Source organism: Ixodes scapularis, unplaced genomic scaffold (genome assembly GCF_016920785.2).
Source record: "Ixodes scapularis isolate PalLabHiFi unplaced genomic scaffold, ASM1692078v2 PGA_scaffold1__304_contigs__length_218370807, whole genome shotgun sequence".
NCBI classification, from domain to species: Eukaryota; Metazoa; Arthropoda; class Arachnida; order Ixodida; family Ixodidae; genus Ixodes; species Ixodes scapularis.
In genome coordinates this window covers 16482814-16507850 of record NW_024609846.1, presented here as the reverse complement: position 1 = coordinate 16507850, position 25037 = coordinate 16482814, and the positions used below count along the sequence as shown (strand labels likewise).

At 42.0% G+C, this 25037-nt stretch overlaps 2 protein-coding genes across 2 annotated transcripts in view; both read left to right on the top strand.

Moving 5' to 3' along the window:
- Positions 1-425: 425 nt before the first annotated feature.
- On the top strand, positions 426-19655 carry LOC120850869 (chymotrypsinogen A). Its single transcript, XM_040223545.2, has 6 exons — positions 426-872; positions 3377-3566; positions 12981-13107; positions 14341-14476; positions 15174-15313; positions 19325-19655. The coding sequence occupies exons 1-6, from the start codon at positions 800-802 to the stop codon at positions 19529-19531; spliced, it is 873 nt and encodes a 290-aa protein (XP_040079479.1). The 5' UTR covers positions 426-799; the 3' UTR covers positions 19532-19655.
- An 877-nt stretch (positions 19656-20532) lies between these two features.
- The window catches only part of LOC121832844 (chymotrypsinogen B-like), a 28878-nt gene continuing 24373 nt past the window's right edge, over positions 20533-25037 (top strand). Inside the window, exons 1-2 of the mRNA XM_040223546.3 lie at positions 20533-20658; positions 24072-24255. Coding sequence (XP_040079480.1) covers positions 20601-20658; positions 24072-24255 — 242 coding nt within the window. The 5' untranslated portion in view covers positions 20533-20600. The remainder of the gene's footprint in view (positions 20659-24071; positions 24256-25037) is intronic.

Sequence of the window (25037 nt, the reverse complement as noted above, 5' to 3'; positions counted from 1 at the left end):
TTGCGGCATTATTAGAGCTTATAGCGTTCGTGCAATTGCTCGCTGGTGAACCAAGAGTCGTCGCGCACCCACGCAAACGCAAGGTAAACATTGGAGAACCGGAAATATCTATCGCACACCGTTATGGCGGCCGCAAGTGGCGCGAACACCCTGTTCGCTCACTGACAACTTTAGAAACACGGGGCGTGGTTTATTTTGTTTAGATGTTTTACCTGATTATTTAGTCGCCTTAGTTTATTTCCAGTATATACATGCGGCAAGGGACAGATAAGTTCTTTTTTTAACACTATATGTGTTTTATTATTTCTATTTCGTTAACAAATTGTCAAGGAAAGCTGCCACGAAGACGCGTCACTTTAATTGCCCCCTAAATTTAACGTGGAAATGAACGTCACGTGAACACGTCATGTGACCTGAAGTCACGTGATATCAATATCTGCGAGGTAGGTTCCCGGCGACGTGGTAGTCTACGCTCAGCACACTGTGCGTTGCCCAGCCTTAGTCAGCTTGATCAAGTAATTTTTTTTTTCTATTCACAAAAGCGGTTCTTTGGCGCAGCAGAGGCTTTGTGTTGTGCGCGATAAGATACGTGACAAGAGCAGCAGTTTCCGGAGCCCTTGTTGGCGACGTAATTTCCTTGATATCCGCTGTCCTTGGAAGGGATATCACGCCCGCGTCGAAGCTTCACCGGATTGACCTGATTCATTCCCATTTCTATCTCACTGCAGTCTGCCACCCCTTAGAGAACAAGTATCTGGCTGAACAGCGCGTATTCCTGTAGTGGTGGTGACGCAAGTAAATGTTAAAAATGTTTTTTGTGTATGTTCTCACGGCGTCTTTGCAAGTTCTACGGGCCACAGCTCATTACGACGGTGAGATGACGTTTATGCACTCGTTTTGTATTCATAGGATATTTCTGTATATAAATATATTTAGAAACTGAAATTCGAGATGTGGGTAATTTTGAAATTTTGGACTAGTTTGACCTCAATGTTCCTAGTAAGTTCATGGTGTGCGCAGGCACGATGTGAAATTTCTGCGTGTTTAATGATGCCGTGTTAATTCACTGTAAGAGACAGACTTTTGAAATAAACTGTATTTTTTATATTTTGCGCGGATATCTCGTACGCTCTAAATTTCAGAAAGCCCGTGTCTGCTGTTGAAAGACAACAACATCGATAAGAATAATACTACCGATGCTCGTCTCCTTCTAGCAGCTACGTACATGTTCCATGCACCCTGAATACCAGTTGTAAAAGAGCAACTATTTATAAATGTTTTATTAAAGAACAGACAGTGGGGCTCTTGTCGATAGGAGATTAGTTTTTCTTGGCTGCCCGTTCCAGTAATGTACGCGAAAATACTGTAAAGATAAATAAGAGTCGAATAATTTTTTAACACGTCAGTCTATGTTAGGTCAGGATGAAAAATACAACGTTCAAAAATCACGGACAGCTTAAAAGGAAGCTGAAGCAGTTTTGGAGACAACATAGTTTGGAGCAGAATTCCACAGTCTTCTGTCCCGTGAATTCGATTATCCTTCTTGAATTGGCGTGACGTAAACTTAAAGTGTTTTTCTTGTGCAAAAAAAATAAAAAAAATAAACAAAAAAACAAAAAACGTCCAGCGATTTCCGCACGCCATGCAGCGAGCCTCTATGCCAGTGGTCTCAAACTCATTTGAGTGTGGGGGCCAGATATCCCACACCTGAAAGGTCGAGGGCCAACGTAAGACGGGCGGGGAGAAGGGGAGGGGGAGGGGGATAGATTTTGGGCCTTGACCTGATGTGATAAGAATCAAAATGACACCGCTCCGCCAACGTGCTGGCATTTTTAATAGGGCAAGTATGCTGTCGCTCCCGTTGCTCAATTGACCCATGAATTAACCAAGCTCGACATGTCTCTAAAAACAAAGGGTTAATATGACAGTTGTTGTTTTCCTGGTGATTTTTACTACAACACTCTAACAAATATTTGTCTTTTAATGGTCATATCTTTTTAAAGGCGAGGATCTTGAGCTCGTAGCTTTATCTTTGCTAGTAGCTCCTGCTGATCGAGAGTTCGCGCAGCCGAAATTCGTCCTTCAAAGAATAGCTTGCGCTTGCAGTCTAGTAGCGGAATTATCGTATATTACAGAAAGCTGTGAAGCAAAATATTATGCGAAACAAAGAGCAAATGAACGCAGATAAGTATAAACTATGTGAATACGCCAAAAGAGCAGGTCTACTTTTCGAGTGAAAATGAATCGGCGAGATGAGATCACAATGGCACATGCCATTTCTAGCGCTCGAGACAATGGGACCGGGACTCGTAGCCGGTTGCCTGCGGGCCGCGTCCCAGCAAGTCGCGGGCCGCGTGTTTGAGACCCCTGCTCTATGCCACCTGCTATCGGTAAAAGTTGTCATGACGTCATCGTCTGTATCTCAGCGCCAGCTTAGCGGCGACCAAGGGTCATATCAGCCCTCCGCTGTCGCGCCCTTCGTTAGCTTCACCCTCCGCTGTCGCGCTCTCCAGCGTTCAGCATGCAGCTATGGGCGGCGCTACGGCTGAATTTTAATTAGAGGTTACGTAGCTCCTGCCGATAAAACCGAAAAAAAAAAGCTTTGTGCACATAATTTTTAAGGTTTCTGCATCCAAACTTTCACAGTTGTTGTCTGAATTAAAAAAAAAAAAAAAAAAAACATCTACAGCTTTCCTTTGAGAAACCCAGGGCATATGTCGCCTCCGAGACATCTACTTTCCTGCAGCACACATGGTACAACCCGTCGCTGCATTCTACGGAGGAAACTCGGGAAATGAGAAGGCTGAAAATGGAAGAGTGAACTGTCTGGGGTGTGGCACACGAATAGCTCTGATAGCCACGTCGCTCTGATAGCCACGACGCTGGCCGTCTTTTAAAGTCCACACTTAATTTCCGCCTCTTCTTTTGCCGGGCTCTTTCTGTAGATGGCTGAGATTTCCTCGTCAAAGTGCTTTTCGGGAAAGTAGACGTTCTAGATTTTCTTGAGGTGATTTGATACGTCTTGTTAGAAAGTAGTCATTAAAAATTGTGGTGCGAAGGTAGAGTGCAGCTCTCTCCGCACCATTCATTTTCTTGCCTGCGCGTTCCGGACGTATACGCGAAAATATATTATAAAAAAAGCTTTACATTTGCAATTGATTCAATTGATGTTAAAGCAGGATAAAAATATAACGTACTATTACTGAGTGTTGTCATTATAAATGTTTCCAAAAAGAGACAGGCTACCCTTTTCTTTTCAAGTCGAAATATTTTTTTTTATTGTGTGAAAATTTTCTTTGACCAAACGAGCACTTCCCACGCGTCACTCTTCGTGAGAGTGATTCCAAACAAAGGATTCTTTTGCGCTTTCCTCCAGGAAGCTGTGGACAAGCCGACATCAAGCCCATTTTGTCAAACACGGATCGCATTGTGGGCGGTCAAGAAGCCGTCGCCGGGAGCTGGCCTTGGGCAGCATCCATTAACCTCAACGCTCCCATACTCAGTCATTTCTGTGGGGGCGCTCTCATCAGTGACAGGCACGTGCTGACAGCTGCACACTGCGTCACGTAAGTTCATTTTAAGCTCAAAGCGTCATCAAATATGCCTTTCTTTCAGCAAAAAAAGTGCACACGACTCCGGATAGAAGGGTTCTCTATCTGAACTCCTCTGCCTCAAAATTTGACTCAATCAGCCGCTGTGTCGTGAATTTTCGCGCCAAGACCAGCACTAAAATTTCACCTAACATCATCATCTGCTCGTAGAGCGTTTGTGCCACAGTTTCTGCGTACTTCGAGTAAGGCTAGCATGGGGTCAGGATGAGGCGCGAAGGTTGCCACCGATTTCTGGCTGGGATTCGCATTTGAACGGGACCCGAGTGCCGGCTTCAGCGAGGCACCTGGCCCTAATTACTTAGTTTGTGTTTCGCGCGCTTCGGTCCTGGGTGGCGTTGAGGGTCTGGCCTTGAGGCTTAGCACACAGGGCGTATCGTCTTAGCCTTTTCTTCTTTCCTCCCTCACGAATCTCATCCTTACGTTCCTCCTATGTGTTTCTTCCTCATATATTGGGTTTTACTTCACCAAATTGCTATGGGTGGCTTCCAGTGGACGCTGGCATCCAATGAACATTGCTTCTATTAAAATATTATTACTATTGGGTGATTCCACGTCAGTTCATGCAATGGTGGTCCGGGTCATAATTTTGATATTTTTGTTAAAAATATATATGAAAGCCATGTTCTTGGGAGGAACATTCCGCTATATATGAACGCCGTAACGTTTTTTTCGTTGAGATATAAAATAGAGAAGCTCGGAGGCGTGGAAATTGAGAAGATTTCACTATGCTACTTTGCACGGTCGTCATTTTTTTATCGAAGCTTTCACGTTACCATAACTTTTTTAATAAATTTCACAAGAGATATATAACACATACACAAAAAAGTAAAAATATCAATAACATATTTCTATGCAAACAAAAAAGTTAAACTTGGCATAAAAACACGTTTTAGAGACATATTCACAATTTTTTTTGCAAATAAACTATCTTCTATAATACTTCACAAAACATATCAAAATGCGCGCCTTTGAATTATCTTTACGAATGTATAAAGATAATATGCACACCCTTAATTGTCTTCATGTTATTAACGCGGATATGCGGCTGATTTCACAAAATGTGTCAAGATTGGGCGTCGATATTTAAAAAAACTCCATCTTTTGTATTTTTTAAACTCCCCTTGCCAGTTTGCAGTGACATGAAATAACCTATGATGGCAAAACATTGAGTAACATATGACCTCCGAACATGAAAAGCTGCGACAAACCTTCACTCGGAGCGAGCCGACGCCTCGTTATAGCGGCTTTGCCGCGTAACGTCCCCTTCATAGAAGCGTCAAAAACTGGAAAGCGGGACTCTGTCGTAGAGAGCGAAAAGCCGTGCTGTTCTGAGCATTGCTTTATCGTTGTGTGACTATACCCCCCCCCCCCCCCCCTCCCCCGCCCTGCCCTCTTCTTCCCGCCCCTTAACACGAGCAAGAAACGCCTGCGAACGTCACTGCTTGACGTAGTTAGTAATCGTAAGCACATCACATTGCCTTGAAACCCAAAGCTGTGAAGAGTCAGTTACGGCAAAATAAGGCGAGAGTAGTTGTAAGGGAAAATATGCATGTCAGTTGGTCAGGAAACATTTCAATCTAAACCCAGAGACGAGGAAAAACAAAAATAACGGACAGTGCGAAACGAACTCTCAAACGCAGCTGAACTTATTCACAAGAAGAACAACAATAAATGCATGTCCACGCGGAAAGAAATGAAATAGGGAAGATCAAGACATGCGACCGCAGAGATTTGACCGAACCTAACCAGACAAACTAAATCGCTCCAAGGTTAAGGACAGCAACGGGAACGGGCACCTCTCCCAAGGACCTGAAAAGATGGGTTGCACCCCGCTATGGGAACCGACCGAGACCGAACCCCTAACCCCCTCTTCTATTTTACTGCCGTAACCCCCTTCCTCAACACACACACACACACACACACACACAAACTACACTCCAACACCGAAAACCCCAAAAACATTACAAGATAAAAAACTTTTAGAAGGTAAAAAAAAAAAGAAAAAAAGACGGCTGACTATCGCTATGCTTACAGGAGACTCGGTGTCTTTGGTGCTCAATAAGTGGTACTAGAAACAAACAACACCAGCTTAACCATGCGCGACGCACCGATTATATCTACAATGGAAGACAGAAGTTGATAACCACAAGGACATTTTCTTTCCGAACTCTGACCGGATATTCGGAGCCGGGAGAGAGGAATTCAGAACCTCTCAAATAGGCGTTTGCGAGGACCTTTGAAGTTCTGTCATTTACGAAGCGAGTAAGTGTCTAGTGTCAAATCGAACAGCCATGGCCCAACGATTCAGCACCGTGCGATTGTTCTGTGTGGACTATCTACGGAGACACAAGAAGAAAGTGTATAGCAATAAGCACCTCGTATCGGTAGGGAGACTCAACAAAGTGCGGTTGGAAAAGCTACTGGCTCCACGGACAGTGAACGAATCTGACCTTTTATGCCAACATTGCTACAAATACCTCCAGAATGAGATTGCTTCTCCTCACAACGTGAGTACATCAAACACTTCTTTTCGGGACTCTGATCAAATTCTGGCTGAAGTGAGTCAAGAATTGCGTGCTGCTAGTCCGTCGGTAACTCCATTGAAACCACGTAAAACCATTAAAAAAAAAGGCGCGAAGCATATTTGAAGAAAAAACAAGCTCAAGTGAGTTCTTGGATTAGAAAAAACCTGTCAGGCGTTTATGACATAAAAACCGGCGAAGACAGTTGTGAGCACTGCGCGGAGTGGTTTGACGCGTTCCGCGAAGCGCTGAAGGCATGCAGTTCCCGCCAGGAACGCAAGCGATTGTACACGCTTCCGCCACCAAGCATCTCGAGAAAAGAAATATTGCGTCTTGTGCCAGAAGCGACTGCCTACATGATTGATCAAACAAGAAAACTGAAGCGTAAAGGTGGTGTATGGGCAACCCCTGATCCCTACATGGGGAAAAAGGCGAATGCCGAAGACGTGAGAGTTGCACTTGAGTGCTACACACGCGACGACCTCGCATGCTCCATTCAAAGCCCCAACAAAAAGGACGTCGTCAAAGCCATGATCAACGACAACAAGACCAAAGTCGTAAAAAGGTTTATGACCCGCTCTATTAAGGAAGCTGACCAGCTGTTTAGGAAGGACCATTCCCATCGAGAACTAGGCATGTCTAAGTTCTATTCCCTACGACCAAAATGGGTAAAAAAAGAGTCCCGAGCATGTGGTGTGCGCTTGCATATATTGCGTCAATTTTCAGTTGCTTTTAACAGCAATAACAAATGCCTCACAGGAAACATTTACTGAAGACGACTTCAAGCGCATCTACCTCTGCAGCGCTCCACAAAACGATTGCTTCCTGCGCCGTTGCGAAAAGTGCCCAAAAATGCAGAGCATCTCGCTACAGTCGCTCCATCTCGACGAAGACGAAGAGATCTATTACGCGTTATGGGACGCCGGCGAACTCGTCAAAAAGGTTATGGACACTTTCGCTTTCCTAAAGGAACTGGAGTCATGGAGCGAAAAGTATATGAGGCATTCTTACATCCGTGACCTTAAACGAAGCCTGATACGTGACACAAGAGCCGCCTTACCACCCAAAACAGTGATGTTCCACTTCGATGTTGCGGAAAATTGGACAGTCATCTTCGCAACCGAAGTGCAGAGTTTTCATTGGAAAAAAATTCAAGTGTCTCTCTTCACATGTGTGGTTACGTCCACGCAAGGCACGGAAAGCTTTGCCGTTGTCAGCGATGACATGACACATGACACAGCTCACGCTCTTCGAGCCACAAAAGCCATAGAAGAGTATGTTGATGAAGATTACCCGCTCTTTTCTGAAATAATTTTTGTATCAGACGGAGCGTGGGCGCATTTCAAGAATCGCTTGCAATTGCACGAATTATCTCGGAAGCCGTACTCTTCGGCAAGATAGATCGTTTCAGCCACTGGACACGGAAAAACGCTTGTGATGGAGTAGGTGGTGTTCTTAAACACCACGCAACGCTCACCAACTTGATATCTTCGCTTAGCTCAACGATTCTCACCGCTAAAGAATTTGTGGAAGTGCTGCGTGAAAAAGTAACAAATGTCTGCATGTTCCACCTGTTTGCGGAACGGGTTCGAGAGTTTCGTGCGGTGAAGCAAGTAGAGTGGGCCACCGTAAAACCTGTGAGAGGAATCCAGGCATCTCATCTGTGGAAGTCATCATATGCCGAGAGGCCGGATGTATACATGGCCACTTGCGCAACTGAGAGTTTTAGGCTTAGGTATGCATAGTTAGCGAATTTGCAGAGTGAAGCCGTTTTGTTTTTGTGAATTGTAAGCTAAGTAATGGTATTCCAGCCTAAAGTACATTTTCGTGTCAGTTATACTAACCCCTTCTGAAAAAAAGAATATGAAAAATATAAAATACATGCCATAACTAACGCTCAAAATATTTGGTGCTGTGCGGCAAAGCCGCTATGACGAAGACGTCGGCTCGCTCCGAGTGAAGGTGTGTCGTAGCTTTTCCCGTTTGGAGGTCATATGTTACTCAATGTTTTGACATCACAAGTTAGTTAAAGTCACTCCATCTTTTCCGAGCACGTCAGTTAAATTTAGCTTCCGTATTGGATACGAGTAGCGTGTCACTCGAACTGTCTCGCAAACGATGAAATTGACAATGAATACACTTGACGAAAACGATCGAGTTCAATAATCGTTTGCATAACCTGCAGCGTGAACAAGAGCGAGAGGGGATGGATGGGTGGATGCAGGATAAATGCTAAAGGATGTACTCCTTATAACGGGCGGTAGCTTGCGCCACCTAGCCTACAAAATTAAAAAAAAGCAAAAATATGATTTCTTTCTTTCGCCAGTTTCTTCCCTTGTGCGATTTCGTGACTATCACGAGGCAGCGTGGGATATTACCAGGATGACAATCGGGAAACCGGGCAGAAGAAACTAAGAACATCACCCCCGCCTCTTCTTTTCGGGTGAGGGATTCGCCAAGTTTCCTCTTATCGAACCTACTCGAAGTTAACCCGGCATTGGGTCCAATGGAAAATGGGTTGGAGACTTTGGGCCGGAGCCACTCGGAAAGCGGTCCCAATTTTCCTCTGTCCCGCCTGTCTCCATCTGTGTCAGTTAATTGTAAGTCATTCAATTCTCTACAGATAATTCCCACCAGACTTCCAATTTCCTCTTTATTATTAAGACGTACTTATCATCCATTCTCCCATTCTCGTCTGCACACCCCAGAGCTCCGGCTAAATCCATCGCCCCCTCGGCGAGGGTGACGGCAAGCCCTGTGCACCTCAACACAATATGTTCTATTGCAACACGACGCTTGACTGACGCTAGGTTTACCCTTTGTCTTGGCATACCTTTGACGACTTGTTAGTCGCGAGCTCATTCTTTGGAATATAACGCTGCCCACCTCCGTCTTCTCTTCGAACGGCTCGCCAAACATGGCATCATTATCAACGCCATGAAGAGCTAGTTGGGAGCGCCCGAACTGGACATTCTTGGTCACCGTGTTGATAGCTCAGGCATTCGACCTCTGCCTACTAAAGTCAGCGTTATTCAAGAGTTCCCGCGGACAACGCCACTCACCAGGCTCCGCAAGTTCATTGGTCTCATCAAAATTTACAGATGCTGTATTCCACACTGTGCCAAGCTGCTTCAACCAATTGACCTCCTCTGCAAGGGTGGACGGTCTGCTTCTCCTCTTTCCTGGAATGAAGCAACTGAGCAAGTGTTTCGCGAAGGGAAGCGAGCGTGGGCGTAGACCACTCTTCTGCAGCATTCGGTGCACAACGCTCCGACTTCAATTATGAGTGATGCGTCGGCTATCGCCGTCGGTGCGGTACTTCAGAAACGCATCGATGATCAGTGGCAACCAGTCGCCTTTTTTCAATGAAGCTGAAGCCCGTACAAACGAGCTACAGCGTGTTTTACCGTGAGTTCCTGGCTTCATACTTGACTGTTCGCCCCTTTGACACTTTGTTGAAGGAAGACCATTCACCATCTGGCCAGATCATAAGCCCCTGGCTCAATGCCATTTCCAAAGCGTGATCTCACTACTCACCACAAAAAAAAGAAAAAGAAAAGTAAACGTCAGTTGGTTTTTCTCTCAAAATTTATAACTTACATTTGACACGTCAGAGGTGTGGACAACGTCCCTGCCGATGTCCCAAGCTGCATTGACACCGTTTCGCTACCACCGGTCTCGGACCCTGTAGAACTCGCTTGACTGCAGGTCCATTATCAGCAGCTCGAAACGTTGCCCGCGCCATCCTCTCTGGAGCTTCAGGACGTCACCTTTCTAGAAAACATCATTGTCATTTGCAATATGAAAGCTGGAATGCCGCGGCCGTTTGTACCTGCCCCTCTACGTCGAAAACTCTTCGACGCCACTCACAGCCTGTCACGCCCGGGCATTCGGACAACACAGAAGCTCATGACGTGCTGTTATGTGTGGCCTCTCATCAAGAAAGGCGTCCGTACCTTGGCACACTCCTGCATTCCTGTCAGCAGGCCAAGGTACATCGGAACCCCGTGCCTCTGACCGGGACTTATCATTAGCCCGATGCCAGGTTTGACAAAGTTCATGTGAACCTGGTCGGGCCTTTTCCATCGTCGCAGGGACATCGGTATCTCCTCACCGGCAGTGATAGATTCCCGAGAGGGCCTGAGGCGTCGTGGTTTCCTAACATCGCTGCGTCCACTGTCACCACCGCCTTCACCTCCATGTGGGTATCCAGATTGGGATGCCCTTCCGAGATCGTCACAGACCGTGGACGGTAATTCGAGTCGTCGCTCTTTCCAGAGCTTAACCGTATTCTTAGAAGACTAGACTGGGAACTACACCTTACCATCCGCAATCCAATGGTCTTGTGGCATGTTTTCATCGCCATCTAAAATCGGTACTCATAGCCAGACTTCTACACGTTACTGAAGAAAGTAACCGATTACAATTACAATTCTTCACTATAAAAAGTAACCGATTACAATTACAATCACAGCATTAAATAATAATAGAAAAATTACTCTAAAGTAATGGATTACTTCCCACGTTACTTTTCATTCCACTTTCTTTTTTTATTATGGTAACATATTCCTTGGATTTTCGTGCTCAATTGTTCCGAAAAGAAAAAAAAAAAGCCCTGACCATTTTTGTTTAGAGCTGAGTGGCGCCAACACACCCATTTTCTCGCGTCAAAAAATAATAAAATAAAAAGAGCGCAGTTTGAATGCATTACTCACTGGCGGCTGGATAAAACGCCATTTTCCATACTAGAACGTAGTCTTCAGTGTACCAAAAGAAATGTACACAAGAAACGAAGCATAGTGAAAAAAAAAATTGACCTTTGCGCACAGCTGAGTGAGTCTAGCACCCTCTAACCTCTCTCCCCCCTCAAAAGAAAAGAACACTAGAAAAAGTGTAATGGGAAATTTTGTGATCGATTACAGCAAAAAGGTAATTCAAGTACAAGGATCGTTACCCCCCAAAAAGTAAGTAATTGAAGCGTTACAAAATTACAGTAAAATGTATCGATTATAAGTAATCTATTACTTGTAACGCGTTATGTACAAGTCTGCGAGTCATAGCACACCGAAATCCAAACGAATGGGTTCTTCAACTACCCCTTTTGCTTCTTGAAATCCGCAAGCTCTCAAAGAAGACCTTGGATGTTCGACCGCCGAGATAGTTTATAAAACACCACGCATGTTAGTATCGGACTTCCTCAAAGTGGACAAAACAACTTCAACAAGACCTGAAGATTAAATTGAGAGACTGCGACAAATCTTCGAAAACCTTCACAACAGTCCAACTCGGGCCTGTCCAACAAAATCACCATACGTGAGAGGATTTGAAAACTGCTACATACGTTTTCGTACTATGAAGACGGAGGAAGCCTCTACGTCCACAATACAAAGGATCATTCAGAGTGATACAGACAGAATGGACACCTTCATTCTCCATATAAACGAAGAAGAGGACGTAGTGTGCATACAACGCCTCAAACCAGCACACCTCAAACAGGCATCCCTAAACGAAATGCATCAAAGAAGAAAAATTTGAAGGCAGGAATAATCAAAATCACCCTTATCCCTCCTGAAGAAGCGGGAGGTGGAAACGGGTGTATCTGTAGTGGCTCAGTCACACGTAGTGCGCCCCACATCAGATAAAAGAAATGGAAGCAGATGCTCTGGGGGTGCATGATTCTCAGGTGCCTCGAGACAGAGAACACCAGGAATTCGTACCGGTCGGTTGTCTTCAGCACTTTCTCCACACATTAGTATTTGAGACATCTCAGGAGGTGATGCAGGTGTGATTTTATAGGCTGCATGTCCTACCAAGTTGTTCAGCTGCCCAGTAAAGGGTGCACACCTCCACAATTTTAAAGTACTGTTCCATATCTGACAGAGGAAGTAAATAACTACATTCTGGTTCAAAAGCAAAATAGTCGGAGAAGTTGAGTCTATTTTCCATAACTCTTATCAATATGAAACTTTCCTGTTTATTTAATATCGCTGTTATTTTAGAGCGAAGCTGTTTATGGCTAGGGTTCCGTGGAATTTTCATGAGCGTCAACAAAAACTCCACGCTCGCACCACCGCGTGTGCCGCACGCGCACGCCTTCCGCGCATAAAGATCCGGTGTCAATTACCAAATTAAAGCGTTGACGAACGCGCGCACAAGATACCCTTTGTTTTAGGCTTTTGTTTTAAAACAGTTACTTCCGCAGCCGCAGGCACTTGAGCGCGTGGAACACCATTTCATTAAAGCCACTCGATGTGTAACACATTTTTATCAGGGAGCTTTGCATTCCATGCATTCTTCTTGATGCTTGCGTAATTTAGCAATAGGTCTATTCAGTAGATTAGCTATCAATAGGCACATTTTTTTTAAAGATCAGTAGACTCTCAAATAGATAATAGAAGATTCTCAAAGATTTGCCGCTGGGCGACCCGCGTCGGCCATGTCTACGCTCGCACCGTTCTTTCTTTGTCGTCGTTCCATGCGCTTGCGTGCCTAGTTCCCTTGCCTTCCGCTCTCCCAGGGGTGGCAGTTACGTCGAGAGTGTGTAGTTTCCTTCATGTAATCGGGGCGGCCGACCAAGAGAATAATACATTTCCGTGCGCGCCTCCCGTCACTGTGACCACCGATCAAGACATTACATGTGACTGTACCTTTGTTCAAAATTCTGTGTCACGCCTGTGTCGTGTGCTAAACAGCTTCGCTGGTCATCAACCCTTACAGAGTGGAATGGCTCATGATTGTTTTGCGTGACCCACTATTTTTGTAGTGCATTGCTGCTATTTCGTGATTTTTCCGCTCATCCGCTATAAGTTTATGTAATAAAAAGAAAAATATTGTCTGTCCCACACAGAACCAAAATCTCGTCTGAAGTGCGCGTACACCTAGGATCCCACGCTCGCAACCGGATGGACAAAGGAGAACAAGCCATTGAAGCTGAAGAGATTTGTGCCAGTAAAGGCTATCATGGAGAGGATGAGGTAGGAGCTTAAAGGATGCAAGTTGGCTATTGACCACAAATCTTAGTTGTGTTGTTTGTTTTTCAAATTACATATTTCATTTCATGACACATCACTCACAACAATAAACTTATGTTTATTGCTGCAAATTAAATCACATGAGATATATTTTTTATATCTATATTCGCTTCACTTTTACACACAGGTTTTTCCGGACTATAGTTCGCAAACTACACACGTTTAAAAGTTGAAAATTTACAGGGAGCGTACTATCTGCCGATTCGAAATATACGATGATTTATATTATATTGTTCATTCTTACGAACCGTGACGTTTCTTTTGAAGGACAGAGTGTGTTAATTATCATTTATATGTGAAGTAAGTTTTTTTCTGAGCTCATCAAACAGGCACATCAAAATGTCGGCTGTGTGTGACAATTATGTTACGTGCGGTATATGCACCATCTACTGATTATCTAAAAAAGCTTTTTTTCAATTAAAATTGCCCCCAATGGACTAGGCACATGGTGAGGACTATAGTCAGAAATACACTGTACTTTGGCAACGCGTCCCGAAAGCACGTCCTTGCGGGATTTAGGTTCTTTTTTTTTCGATGGATATAAGTATATTGTCTCTGCTTCTTCATCCTTCTCCTTGTTTTTACCTATCGCGTTTCCCGCGCTTGCTAAAACATGTTGTTGCAAACTAACGAGAGATACTGGCAGTTGGGGTTTTTTTGGGAATAAAGTGAGAGCAGAAAATTGGCCCAGCTTTTTACCATTGACGTTATTTTTCACCAGACCAGACATAGGTGACGCTCATAATTTTTCTTCACTAAACTCCCTGAGATTCATTCAACGCCGTTTTTTAAAATGAAAACACACCTTCACCGCTTATAATGTGAATTCAACGGAGGTAATACTAATTATCGGTTGGTAGAAGAAAGAAAAGCCTGGTTTGATGCATGTCAGTATTGCACCTATAATAAAAACAGGGAGCACAAAAAGCTAAGACCAAAAGACGACACGTCCGCCATAGGAACGCAGGTTGGTCGTCCATTTCTTCCTTTGGTCCCAGTTGTATTTTTTGTGCGCTCTGTTTTTTTTTATTTGTTTCCTCGACTATGCCAGCCACTTTAAAAAAAAGAGGTAGCTTGCACGTCCTTACAAATTATAACCTCAGTAATTCTTCCTCTTCATTTATTAAAATACTCGAATTATAAATATATTCTTTTTTTTTTTTTTTTTTTTTTCAGAACGACATCGCCATTATTCGTCTTAAGAAACCGGTAAAGATGAGCGGCACTGTCAAGCCAGTTTGCCTCCCAAGGAGCGGAGAGGAGCTTCCCGATAATACCGAACTTTTTGCCATGGGGTGGGGACGAACAGATCGTGAGTGACACCAAATCTGCTCCCCTGATTTTGTTATGTTATGCGTAAAAAAAAAAAAAAAACAATGTAAGAGCGTATAAATGTCAAAATTTACTAGATAACAATGAGCATAAAACATAATATATAAATATATTACATGTGCTATTAAGGTCAGTTGAAAGTAGAGTATGGTGAGCAAACTATCCTCAAGGGACGCCGTGAAGCGTTATTTGGACTGCACTGATTTTAAAAGCAGCAGCTTACAACCGGATACTGAATAGTTAAAGCTCAAAATACTCCTTCATGTTGGAGACCAAGGAAAGCTTACTCTACGAATGAGCAACACAGAGACGATTATTGCCTTTTCTGTCTTAATCAGTCAATTGAATGTTGGATCTCTGAAGTTAGCATGTAACAGCTTCCGTGTATTCAAACTTAAGCCTTAAAGGACGCCTGTGGCTGGGTAGACAATATTTGAGCCGGTGTTTTTTCGCGCATAGAACGTCAACAAAAAAAATGTTGAAGTATCACTTTTTTAAAGACAGCCCAAGACAATCAACGGCGAATCGTTAAAGCGCTATCTGGGTTTCCTAAAAATAAGATGAGAACAGTCATAATGCCTTCTTACACCAATAACTTTGGAGCCAAATAGTTATTCTACAAAGCCATATCTTCTTGGAAAATTCGAGGTAGTACTCTAACCGACTTTACATTTCAGACGCTGTTTCAATGAAACCTGTGTACATGAAGCAGATGTCAACAAAGTCAATTGCGAACAATCGTTGCTTAGATTATTTCAACAAGACGGCTGACCCAAGAATCCTCTGCACTTCAACCGATGTAGCCTCTACTTCCCACGTACGTATTTGTATTCAGTACGTACCGGACCAGCCTAGAACCTTCCCATAATAACAAACACGTAAAGCGTTCGTTATACAACTGAAAGTCGATGACGCTTCAACTATTCTATCATTGTATGCTCAAGAATGTATTAAACATTTACAGACCCGACGCACACTTAAGTAAGCAGGTGAATCATTCCACGCCGGAGTTCCCTCTTCAATCCCTCGGGAAGGAGTATCTTAGTTAATAAACTCTGTAACTCTTTCATAAAAGTTGTTCGATAGAACGAATATTACACTGAATAGCACTAACTATAATTTTCTCGCACTTCATCTAAGTTTTTTTTTTTTTTTGCTTCTTCGTTTCTTTCCCTCTAATCTTAGCACATCTCTTTTTTTTTCTTTTTAAAGTGTTAAGGTGAACTATACTTCTTTCAGCTTAAGTCACTGCTTCGTTTTAGCTTAAGTCCATACGCAACCGACTCTACGAGCTAACGGGACCAACTAACAATGTCAAAAGTGCACCATCTTTGCGTTCTTCATATTTCTGTGCATTTACTATCATCGTTGAACAAAATTATAAACTGAAAAGGCCTAGTAATTCGCACTTTTGACGCTCCTTGATTTGTCCCATTACCTATCTGGTAGCGTCGGCTGCACCTGCACTTAAAACGAACAACGTAAAGTGGCAACTTGATAGGATGGAAGCTTGGGCGAGTTGGTGAACCATACTTGGTTCACCAGACGTTGAAGAGAAAAATGAAGTAGTCGAGTACACAAGAGTTGGAAGTTCAGCGCGTGTGCTTGTCTTCCTGAGTGTCTGGTGTGAGATTGATTTTTCCTGCGCTGTCACCGTCAAGTAACGTACAGTGGGTTGGGCATGATTCTTGTGTACTTGTTTGTCCTTCGCGCTGTTTATTTCTAATATATTTTTCATCCTTCCAATTTATTTTTGGTTTTTGCTTTGATACGTTCTCACTTCTGAAGAGAATAAAGCAACAAAGGTGGCCCTTAGAAATCCAAAAATAGTGACCTTTTGGTCCAGTGTACTTCCGTTGTCAAGACTTCGGTCTCGTGTCTACTAGTAAACAATGATTCAACTCGAAGCGTTCGGCAAAACGCCAAAATTGCTACGTCAGATAGTATCATACTTTTACAATAGCTTTTACGAAGGTATCAAGCCGGAATGAGCAAAATATATGCAAATATGTATCGAAATACAAATACGAAATACTTCCTCAAAATGTATTTAATTACAAATCTAATTACATTTCCAAAAAAGCATTTAAGCACAAGACACAAATACAACCAAATGCATTCGGTCTCCTCAAAATACTTTTCAAAATACATTCCTCAAAATTTGCGTCAGCGATTTCAGGGCACCTGCAACGGGTTTCTGGGCATCTCATTTTAATTTTTCATCGCACACTCGGGAGTTGGTGTGCGAGGCTCTAGTAACGTAATAGATATATATTCACAAAAAAAGCAATCAGCTTGGACGTAATAGGTAATACATTTTTGTATAGACCAACAAAGAACCGAGACGACCAAGACGCGCAGCACTAGCTAGAGAATTTTTTATTGTTGCAACTCGCATCCGTTACAAAAATGTGGGCGATCCGCGCATTTAGAATGGCCCAGGCAAAAATATGGATAGAAATCAAGCTGGAAAGCAGCACAAGTTTTCACAGGCACTTATTCAGCCAGTCTGCCTGTAAACGTCGATTTCGTCACTATTCTTGCCCTGGACTAGCACCGTAATCACAAAGTCACTAAACGCTTATGCTTGATTGAGAGACACTGCATTCGGTGCAGAATGCAGTTTTGTTTCTGCTCTGGACAGTGACAATAAATTTGAGGGATGTATTTTCGCCCACAAAATTGTATTTAACTACAATTGTATTTCAAATACCAACATTTTAGTATCTAAATACACACGTCAAATACATCACCCAATTTGTAATTAAATACAAATGTAAAATACACAAAGTATTTGAAATACGTATTTCAAATACTTGTATTTGAAATACTGCCCATCCCTGGTATCAAAGAACCAAGTCATGGTTCCTTAAAAGCACGACTATGGTTTCAAGGATTGAGGCTCCCATTGCCTCTCGCGTGGCGTGGTTCCAAGAAACGCTACCAGAGAAGCCCTCCCCATGGCGGTGCAGCGCATGCAGCGGCCCGGCCGCCGGTAACATGTGATGTCCTGGTCCCAGAGCCCGCATGGGCGAACCACGGAGAGGCTGCACGGCCGAGCTCAGCGCGGCGCGGCCACTTCACGAGAGCGCGCGCTCAGCCGTCGGCTGCTACCTCGGCAGTAGCGAAACGTTGCCGTCCACGCCACTACGCCGCAGACGAACTAAGGAAGCGGAAAAACGACATTCATGCTTTCACAGTCACAACTCACAAGAAGTGCTTAGGTGTCTTTGGAACGTTTTATTTTTTTTATACGTTCGAACTATCCAAGACACCGGGAGTAAAATAGTATGCCTCAGAAGCAACGAGAATACTTGTCCGTTATTGATATGAGCGTCATAGAATGCCAGATTCGCGTGTTTTCTGTCTCGCGTGTCACGTCACGTGAATAATTATTTTGTTAAAAGACGCAACCACAGATTGCTATAACTCGGCTCGCATAGAACTAATAAAGAATACCAATAAAATTAGAGCTTACCTTGACATAGTAGTCGGTGCCGACTGGGGTGTACGTCTCGAAGCGAAACTGGCGCTGAATTTTGCGCCAAGTTTGGCGGGGGGTAAACACGTCAACCTTAATTCTGCATTTATTTTCTCTGGAATATTCTTGCCGATAGCTCTCAAATTTACACATGCGAAGTGTACAAGTTACATACCTCTATGTGAAGTTTCAAGGTGCTCTAACCGTTTGTCCAGGAAATAACAGTCGCTAAACACAATCTGTTGCATTTTGCCCCGCGTCTCATTTTACCCCAATTTATGTTACCCTATTCAAAGCGTAAAAACACATACTCGACAGGATATGTTTTGTCCTCAATTTGCTTGTTCTTTAGGGCAAACAACTGGTGCTTGATTTTTAGAAGTCTCCATTGGTTGTTATATATAACTGAGAAGGATAAAATCAGACAAATATTGCTAATTATTCATTCGTGTAAAGCAGAATTGTCGAAGAATGTGTAGTTGGGCAAGTTGGCATCTCTTAAATTTGAAAAGCGCCTAAAAAATCAAGAACAACGGGAAAAAATTTTTCCAATTCTTTCTGTGGTTCTTGTTTTTTTTTTTGCTTTAATGAATTGAATAATTTCTCTTTCCTGCGACTACACTCCTTTAATCGTACATTCAACGAGGCTGAAAACTTGTATTCCCAGGAAAATTAAAGCGAAGCTACTATTTATCTTTGATGTCATTTTATAAACACTTGTGAAAAACAAATTTCACAAAATATGAAAAGAGCGATATCGGTTCCCTAGCTTTCTTAAAGCGCTGTGTCTGAGTACGCGCAGGAATCAAGTTTGCTGCTGGATTTGTCTTAACTGTTTTTGCAAAATAAAATATTGTAAGTTTATATATCACCTGTCACCCGGAACATTTTATAAATGAATAAATGCACTCTGGTTTCCACTCAGAAGGGCTGAACGAATAAATTAAGCTCCTCAGTAAGTTTTAAGATTTTATACAGCTGATGTTTAATCGGTCAGCTTATTGCACAGGATCAGTATGAAATTTTATTACTCCAATTCCCGAAATGCATTCTAATCACAACTATAATACTCTCTATATTCATTCAGTGTACGTGATTCGGGAGTGATTGGTCCTTTTCTTTAAGGTGCGGACAATACGGACAGGAATGTTGATGTCGACGCGTTGATAATTTCTAAGTTCGAGCTGGTGACTTTATTCACTCACGCAAATCTGTGAATTTAGGTTCCTCAATAATCTGTAATATGTGTCAAACGAAACACCTAAAGTGTAACGCGTTTTGTAATGTACCAGTTCAGCTCATTATTTAAATTGTGTTTTGTAAAACAACCTCCATCTTCCGATGCAGGGAGACAGCGGAGGTCCGGTTGTGGGGCTCAGAAACGGAACGACCTGGACACTCTACGGCATCGTCTCAGATGGCCCACACCTTGGAGGCTTTGAGCACCTTCCCCTGATTAATACGAAAGTTTCACATTTTATTGCCGATTTCATTAGTACTTACCTAAACTCACAAGGAAAGTCAGAGAAAAAGAAAATCTGCGATCTAGCCTAATATTTATAGCCGATTCATTTCGTAAATTTTTCGGTGTCATAACTGTGTTTAAGTAACTGTACTATGGCATGTCGGGGAAATTTTGGGGTCAGTGCCAATAAAACAATATCAAATTCAACAATTCTGAATGTATTTTTATGAGTTGTACGTCATTAAAAAAAGTGAACAGAAGACGCCACCGGTATAAATAACAAAACGGCCTTTTTGTTTTCTTGTTAAGTTGGAATAAAGCATCTTGAAGATTGCCTTTGTGTGCTACGCAGAAATATAAGCCGGATAGTTTTATTGACTGTAAAGATGTTGCTAACACTTACGTGCTACGTTGTGTATTTTAAAAAAAGATCATTAGTAAAGTACTGCTGAAAAAACACCTTGAAACGTTCCTTTAAATAGGACTTGCTATTAAAGTACTTCAGCAGGGCGTTGCTTTAGAGAACGCCCATCTAGGTTCTGCGAGTAATTCACCGTGTATCTGCATAAAATCTGGATCTTCTTAGTTAAGAAAGGCCTGAAACAAACTTACAGTATATTGAGAGACACCCGCAGGCTAAAGTATTAAATACTAATTTAGTCACCACTCGGAGAAGGAATTCATGGACCCCACCCGTTGGAAAATAATGAATATTTTTTTTTAGATTCTGACACCAGACTCACCTCCGTCTAATGCCTTAAACTCACCGAACTCTCCAACTGAACAATAATATGTGAGCACGGACTGAACCGTAGATAGAAATATAAGGAACATAACGACAAATTCATCAAATGGTTCAGATAACGCTTGAGGGAAAAAGACACATGTAGTGAGTACATGCCACTTCCATTCCGTCTAATAACCCGGACGCTGATTCAACGAAAGCAGTAACATCTGGCAGCCAGACCTTGTGATAAGGCATCTTTTTTTCCCATGAGAATAATATTATCGATTTATCTCTAGGCACTGCAGTTGCCCCACGTGTTCCTAGGAACGGTATCTTGAGACAAGAGGTCTATTTGAACAGGTTTCATTTTCTCTTAGGACTTTTACTAACACTCGGGCAAAAGGACGCCGCATTTTAGGAAACCAGTCGCCATGAAGCGATTCATTGTTTTATCCCTCTTGCTGGTGCCCACCCTGTCAAAATACAAAGGTAAGTTTTGCAAAATAATTATTTGGACATATTTTGTAATTTCCAGCTTGAACAGTTTTATGCGTTTAATTGTTTAATTGTAGTTATTTCCTTACCTATGATTTTAATTTCGCGTTTATAAGCTTTGCTCGTGTTCAAATTACCTCCCAACACTGCGCGAGCGCACCATGGTTTCAAGTCCTTGGCTCCGAAAATTCCTGAATTTATACCCAAGTTACATTGTATGACGTGGCGCTCATTCTGCTATAAAAACACTGAAAAAGGTATGAAGAGGAACGCTGTGACAATATAGAACAATCAAATCCCTGTCCTGGTTGATAAAAAAGTTACCTATAGTATAAGCTTCATCGCTAAAAAAGGATCAATCAAGGGCTACGCAGTCCAGGGGCCGCTTTAATGACAACCATTTCAGGTAGGGGCACCTCAATGTAGCGTTTTAGGGTTATTGCCTTTTAACCTGCTTATTAATGATATAGTCAGTATGGAAAGAATACCTCATTTTTAATTTATGTCGGTGATACTAGTTTATTTGTTTCAGGAATAATACAGACAGGCTAATTTCTGATCAAAACACCTGCCTAGCAAAAGCTCAGTACGTTAAGTGCCTTAAATTCTTTAATAAGAAAAGAAAAGTAAAAAAAAAACGATACTTTTTTATCTAAAAGGTACAGTATGCTATGCCACCACAAAATCGTGAACTACTTTGAGGTTGAATTTGTAACTACTTTAGGCGTGTTTTTCCTCTAACATATGTAATGGGAATTTTATATATAAAACCTTACACCTAACTAGTAAATATCATAGGTATTCTATACACGTATCGTCGTATCTTGCCGACTAGTCTAAAACTTCTGATATATAAAGCTTGATTCATTTCTCGTTCATCCTACTGTGACCTAGTTTGGGGAACAACGACAAATACGAACCCGAATAAATTATTTGCGTTGCAGAAGAAAGTAATTCCTATCGTAGCTAATGCCTCGTATAACGCATATGCTGAACCACTTTTTTAAAAATGAAGTCACGCAAAAAAAATTATATTTCATGTATATAGCTGGCGACAGTGTACGCTGCATCCCGTCAAATTCTTAATCATTCACCAAAAAGATTTATAAACTAACTTTAAGTAATATTATATAAGGGGTGCGCAGCGCCGGATCCTTGAGAGTGCCGCGTCTTCGAACCAATTAGGGGTTACAGATTGTTCAGCCCGCACTAACATCTGCAATGATGTTTTTAAAAAAAATTGCTTGTGTTGATGCAGTAAATAACAGAGCAATACGCAAAAATATTATCCTCTTGCGGATAAAGGTTTGACTATATATCACTGATATTTGTTACTGCCTTATAAGTTGGTATTTTTCCTGTCGGCCAACCTGTCAGAAAGGAGAAATGGGCTTCGTCATGCTGCACTTCTGCAACTTCTTTGCTGCCCCCATCACTCATTTGTAATATGCTAGTAAACGCAATTAATTTAATTTTATTTTTAAAATACTAAAATCACATACTTTTAATATTAGTACGCGATATGGTGTTCCTGCTTATTTGTCTAGTTAAACGCTAAGGGTGTCCAGATTTTTAATCGCCAGTAACGACGATTGGTAACATCTCATGAAATCAAATTTAGCAGCTATTTTTGTTGAGGACTACCGCAGTTTAGGAGTTCTTTGAGTGTGCTAAAATGGTTTTTTTCCGTTGCCGATCAGGAAAGGCAAAAAAAAGTCATATCTTAATGCATGCTTTGCAGATGATTAAAGTTTGTGCTTAAGTACTAAGACATGATGCGCCCTCTATAGGGTTCAAAGGTAATTGGAATAAATGAATAAATACATAAATAAGTAAATAAATAAATAAATAAATAAATAAATAGTTTCGCCCTCTTGCCTAAGAACTATTTACGTAAATATGCAATATGGCTAATGATATTCCAATGCCAGCACCCAACAACGCTGCATTCGTCTTTCATATGATGCAACATATGGATAAGTCGTACACAATATTGTATAAAGGTTGTGAATGTCTTGCGTTAGGGCTTAATCCGTGTAATGGAAGACGTGGCTTAATGTTCAAAGTTTAATTGAGTTATGCACCAGCTCGCTGGTAAGAAATCTCCCACATAGGGTGGTGAATTTTTTTTATTACTCGTTATGTTTATGGCAAAAAAGAACACACTTTCCTTGATACAAAAATTAACTCGAACGTAACAGCTTCCCTCAATTATTCACCAGCTTGCCTCCAACTGGAAGCAGAAAACGCAACTATTACAAACTCGCATCAAGAACAGATTTCGTGATTAAATGTAACAGAGAGGAAGCATATATGTTGCATTAGGGACTGAAAATTCAATGAAACTAAAGGTTTTTCTAGGGTCCTTTTTATTTTTTTATGCGCTTTAATTGAAATAACTTAGCTTCATATAAATAAAAATTGTCCCTAATGAATAAAGGAAACGCAGATATTTTCACTGCCCGTGAATTATCGTTTATGACAAGAAATAATAGAAATGACGTAGTCAGGTACGTAACGAGGATGTGGATACATGCCTTTGCGAGTTGAGTCTACTCAGGCCGGACCAGAATAATGTAGACGTCGAAAGAAAAAATAAGTGGACAAGGACAGCTGCACCTGTGTAAAGTTAAAAACTAATTCGCTTGAGGTTTTTTTTGTATTCACTTCTGGTGTTCACTATCATGATCAGACCCCTTTCGTCGAGGTCGGCTGGCCTCGATTATTTATCTTCGCAAAAGAGAAACAGATGTCCAGCGCGGGTTGACGTTTCGTTCCATAAAGTTTTTGTCTGCAACGACTAGATAGGGGTAGACAGGCATCAATTTAATGTATGCTCCCTCACCTTGCCAATATGGGGAATTTTCGACTTACCTAACAAACCTTTATAATCATGTTCTTTTTATATACTAACCCCAGCGAATCAACTAACGTCTGTAGAATTCATTTCGCTTTAACCCTACATTTCGGCTTAACAATAACACACAAGATGTTTCCCTTTGAAGATCATCACGGCGCTTGAGTTGACTTCTTTCGAGAATTAACCTTATACTGTATAAACTTGTCGTAGACCAAATTGTTGGAATATTATTCAAATTAAACAATTATCAGTTTTTTTTTTAATTACTGTAAAATTTAATCCTCTGGCAAACTTAATGTTTTTTTTTCGTTCATGACGCCTCAGAAATGTTTATTTTTATTTTTGTTCTTTGTATTTTTTTTTGAACTTAGGTCATGTACCTACGCATATCCCTAAATATCGGTGCAAATTGCACGCAACGAATTTAATAAATGTTTTTTTTTCCATATCTTTGTAGACGGGAGTCTCGGAATGTTTCTTCTGTCTTTTTTTATGGGAAGGAAAGGCGCATAACTGTGCTCAAATTGTTTGCCTTTCGGTGGGGCAGGGAAGTGCGGAAAACCTGAAATTCCGCCCGACACCGACGAGGGAGACAGGATCATCGGCGGTCGCGCTGCAGTAAGCGGAAGTTGGCCATGGCAGGTCGGCATCTACACGACCAAGTACTCGCACTTCTGCGGCGGTGCGCTCATCAGTGACCAGCACGTGTTGACAGCGGCCCATTGCGTCTGGTGAGAAAGGTTCCGATACTTTCTCTTGCAACGTGTCTTTAAGCCGCAATCAGACCTCTCATACGTAGTACAAAATACAAGGTGATCGTTGCACACACGATGACATAATTCGGTGCGGTCACACACCACACATGATCGAGGCATGTTTTCTTCATAACTATGCATACTTCGAACATGTCTGCAGGCAGTGTTTTTATCACCAATGAAACTTAGTTGTCGTACCAGAAAGAAACATGCACCGACATAGTTGTAGACTGCCTTTTGTATGATGTTTAGTTTTGGCACCGGTGGTTTAGAGGACCAGTGAACTGCGTAAGAAGATCGCCAACATCGCTTTCAAATACAACCATGTGACTAGTAAATAATGTCCTTCATAAGTTTTGCACAAAACTTACCCTTAAAAAAACTATCTAATGTCTCGTAGATGCTTGCGATTTCATAAGTGTGACAAGGTTATACATCCTGCATTTTGTTAACTGCTGCAATCGCATATCAGTGCTCTTCGAATGCTCTTAAATCAGTTGTTTGTTGTTACTTTTATTGCATTCTGGGGGCTCTTAATTCTGCAGCTTCGAGATACCATATGAACTCATAGCTCTCGTCATTCACGTATAATGCGGTGCGCATAAAAAGATTTAACAATTGCGGGAGAAAAAAAAAACAATTCAGAAATATTCCGAGCATAATAATCGTGAACTTTAAGAGCAATAAGTCTAAACAGCTTGCTAAATTATAAGCAATAAAACAAAACAAAAAATCTTTAAGCGACTGACGTTTATTTT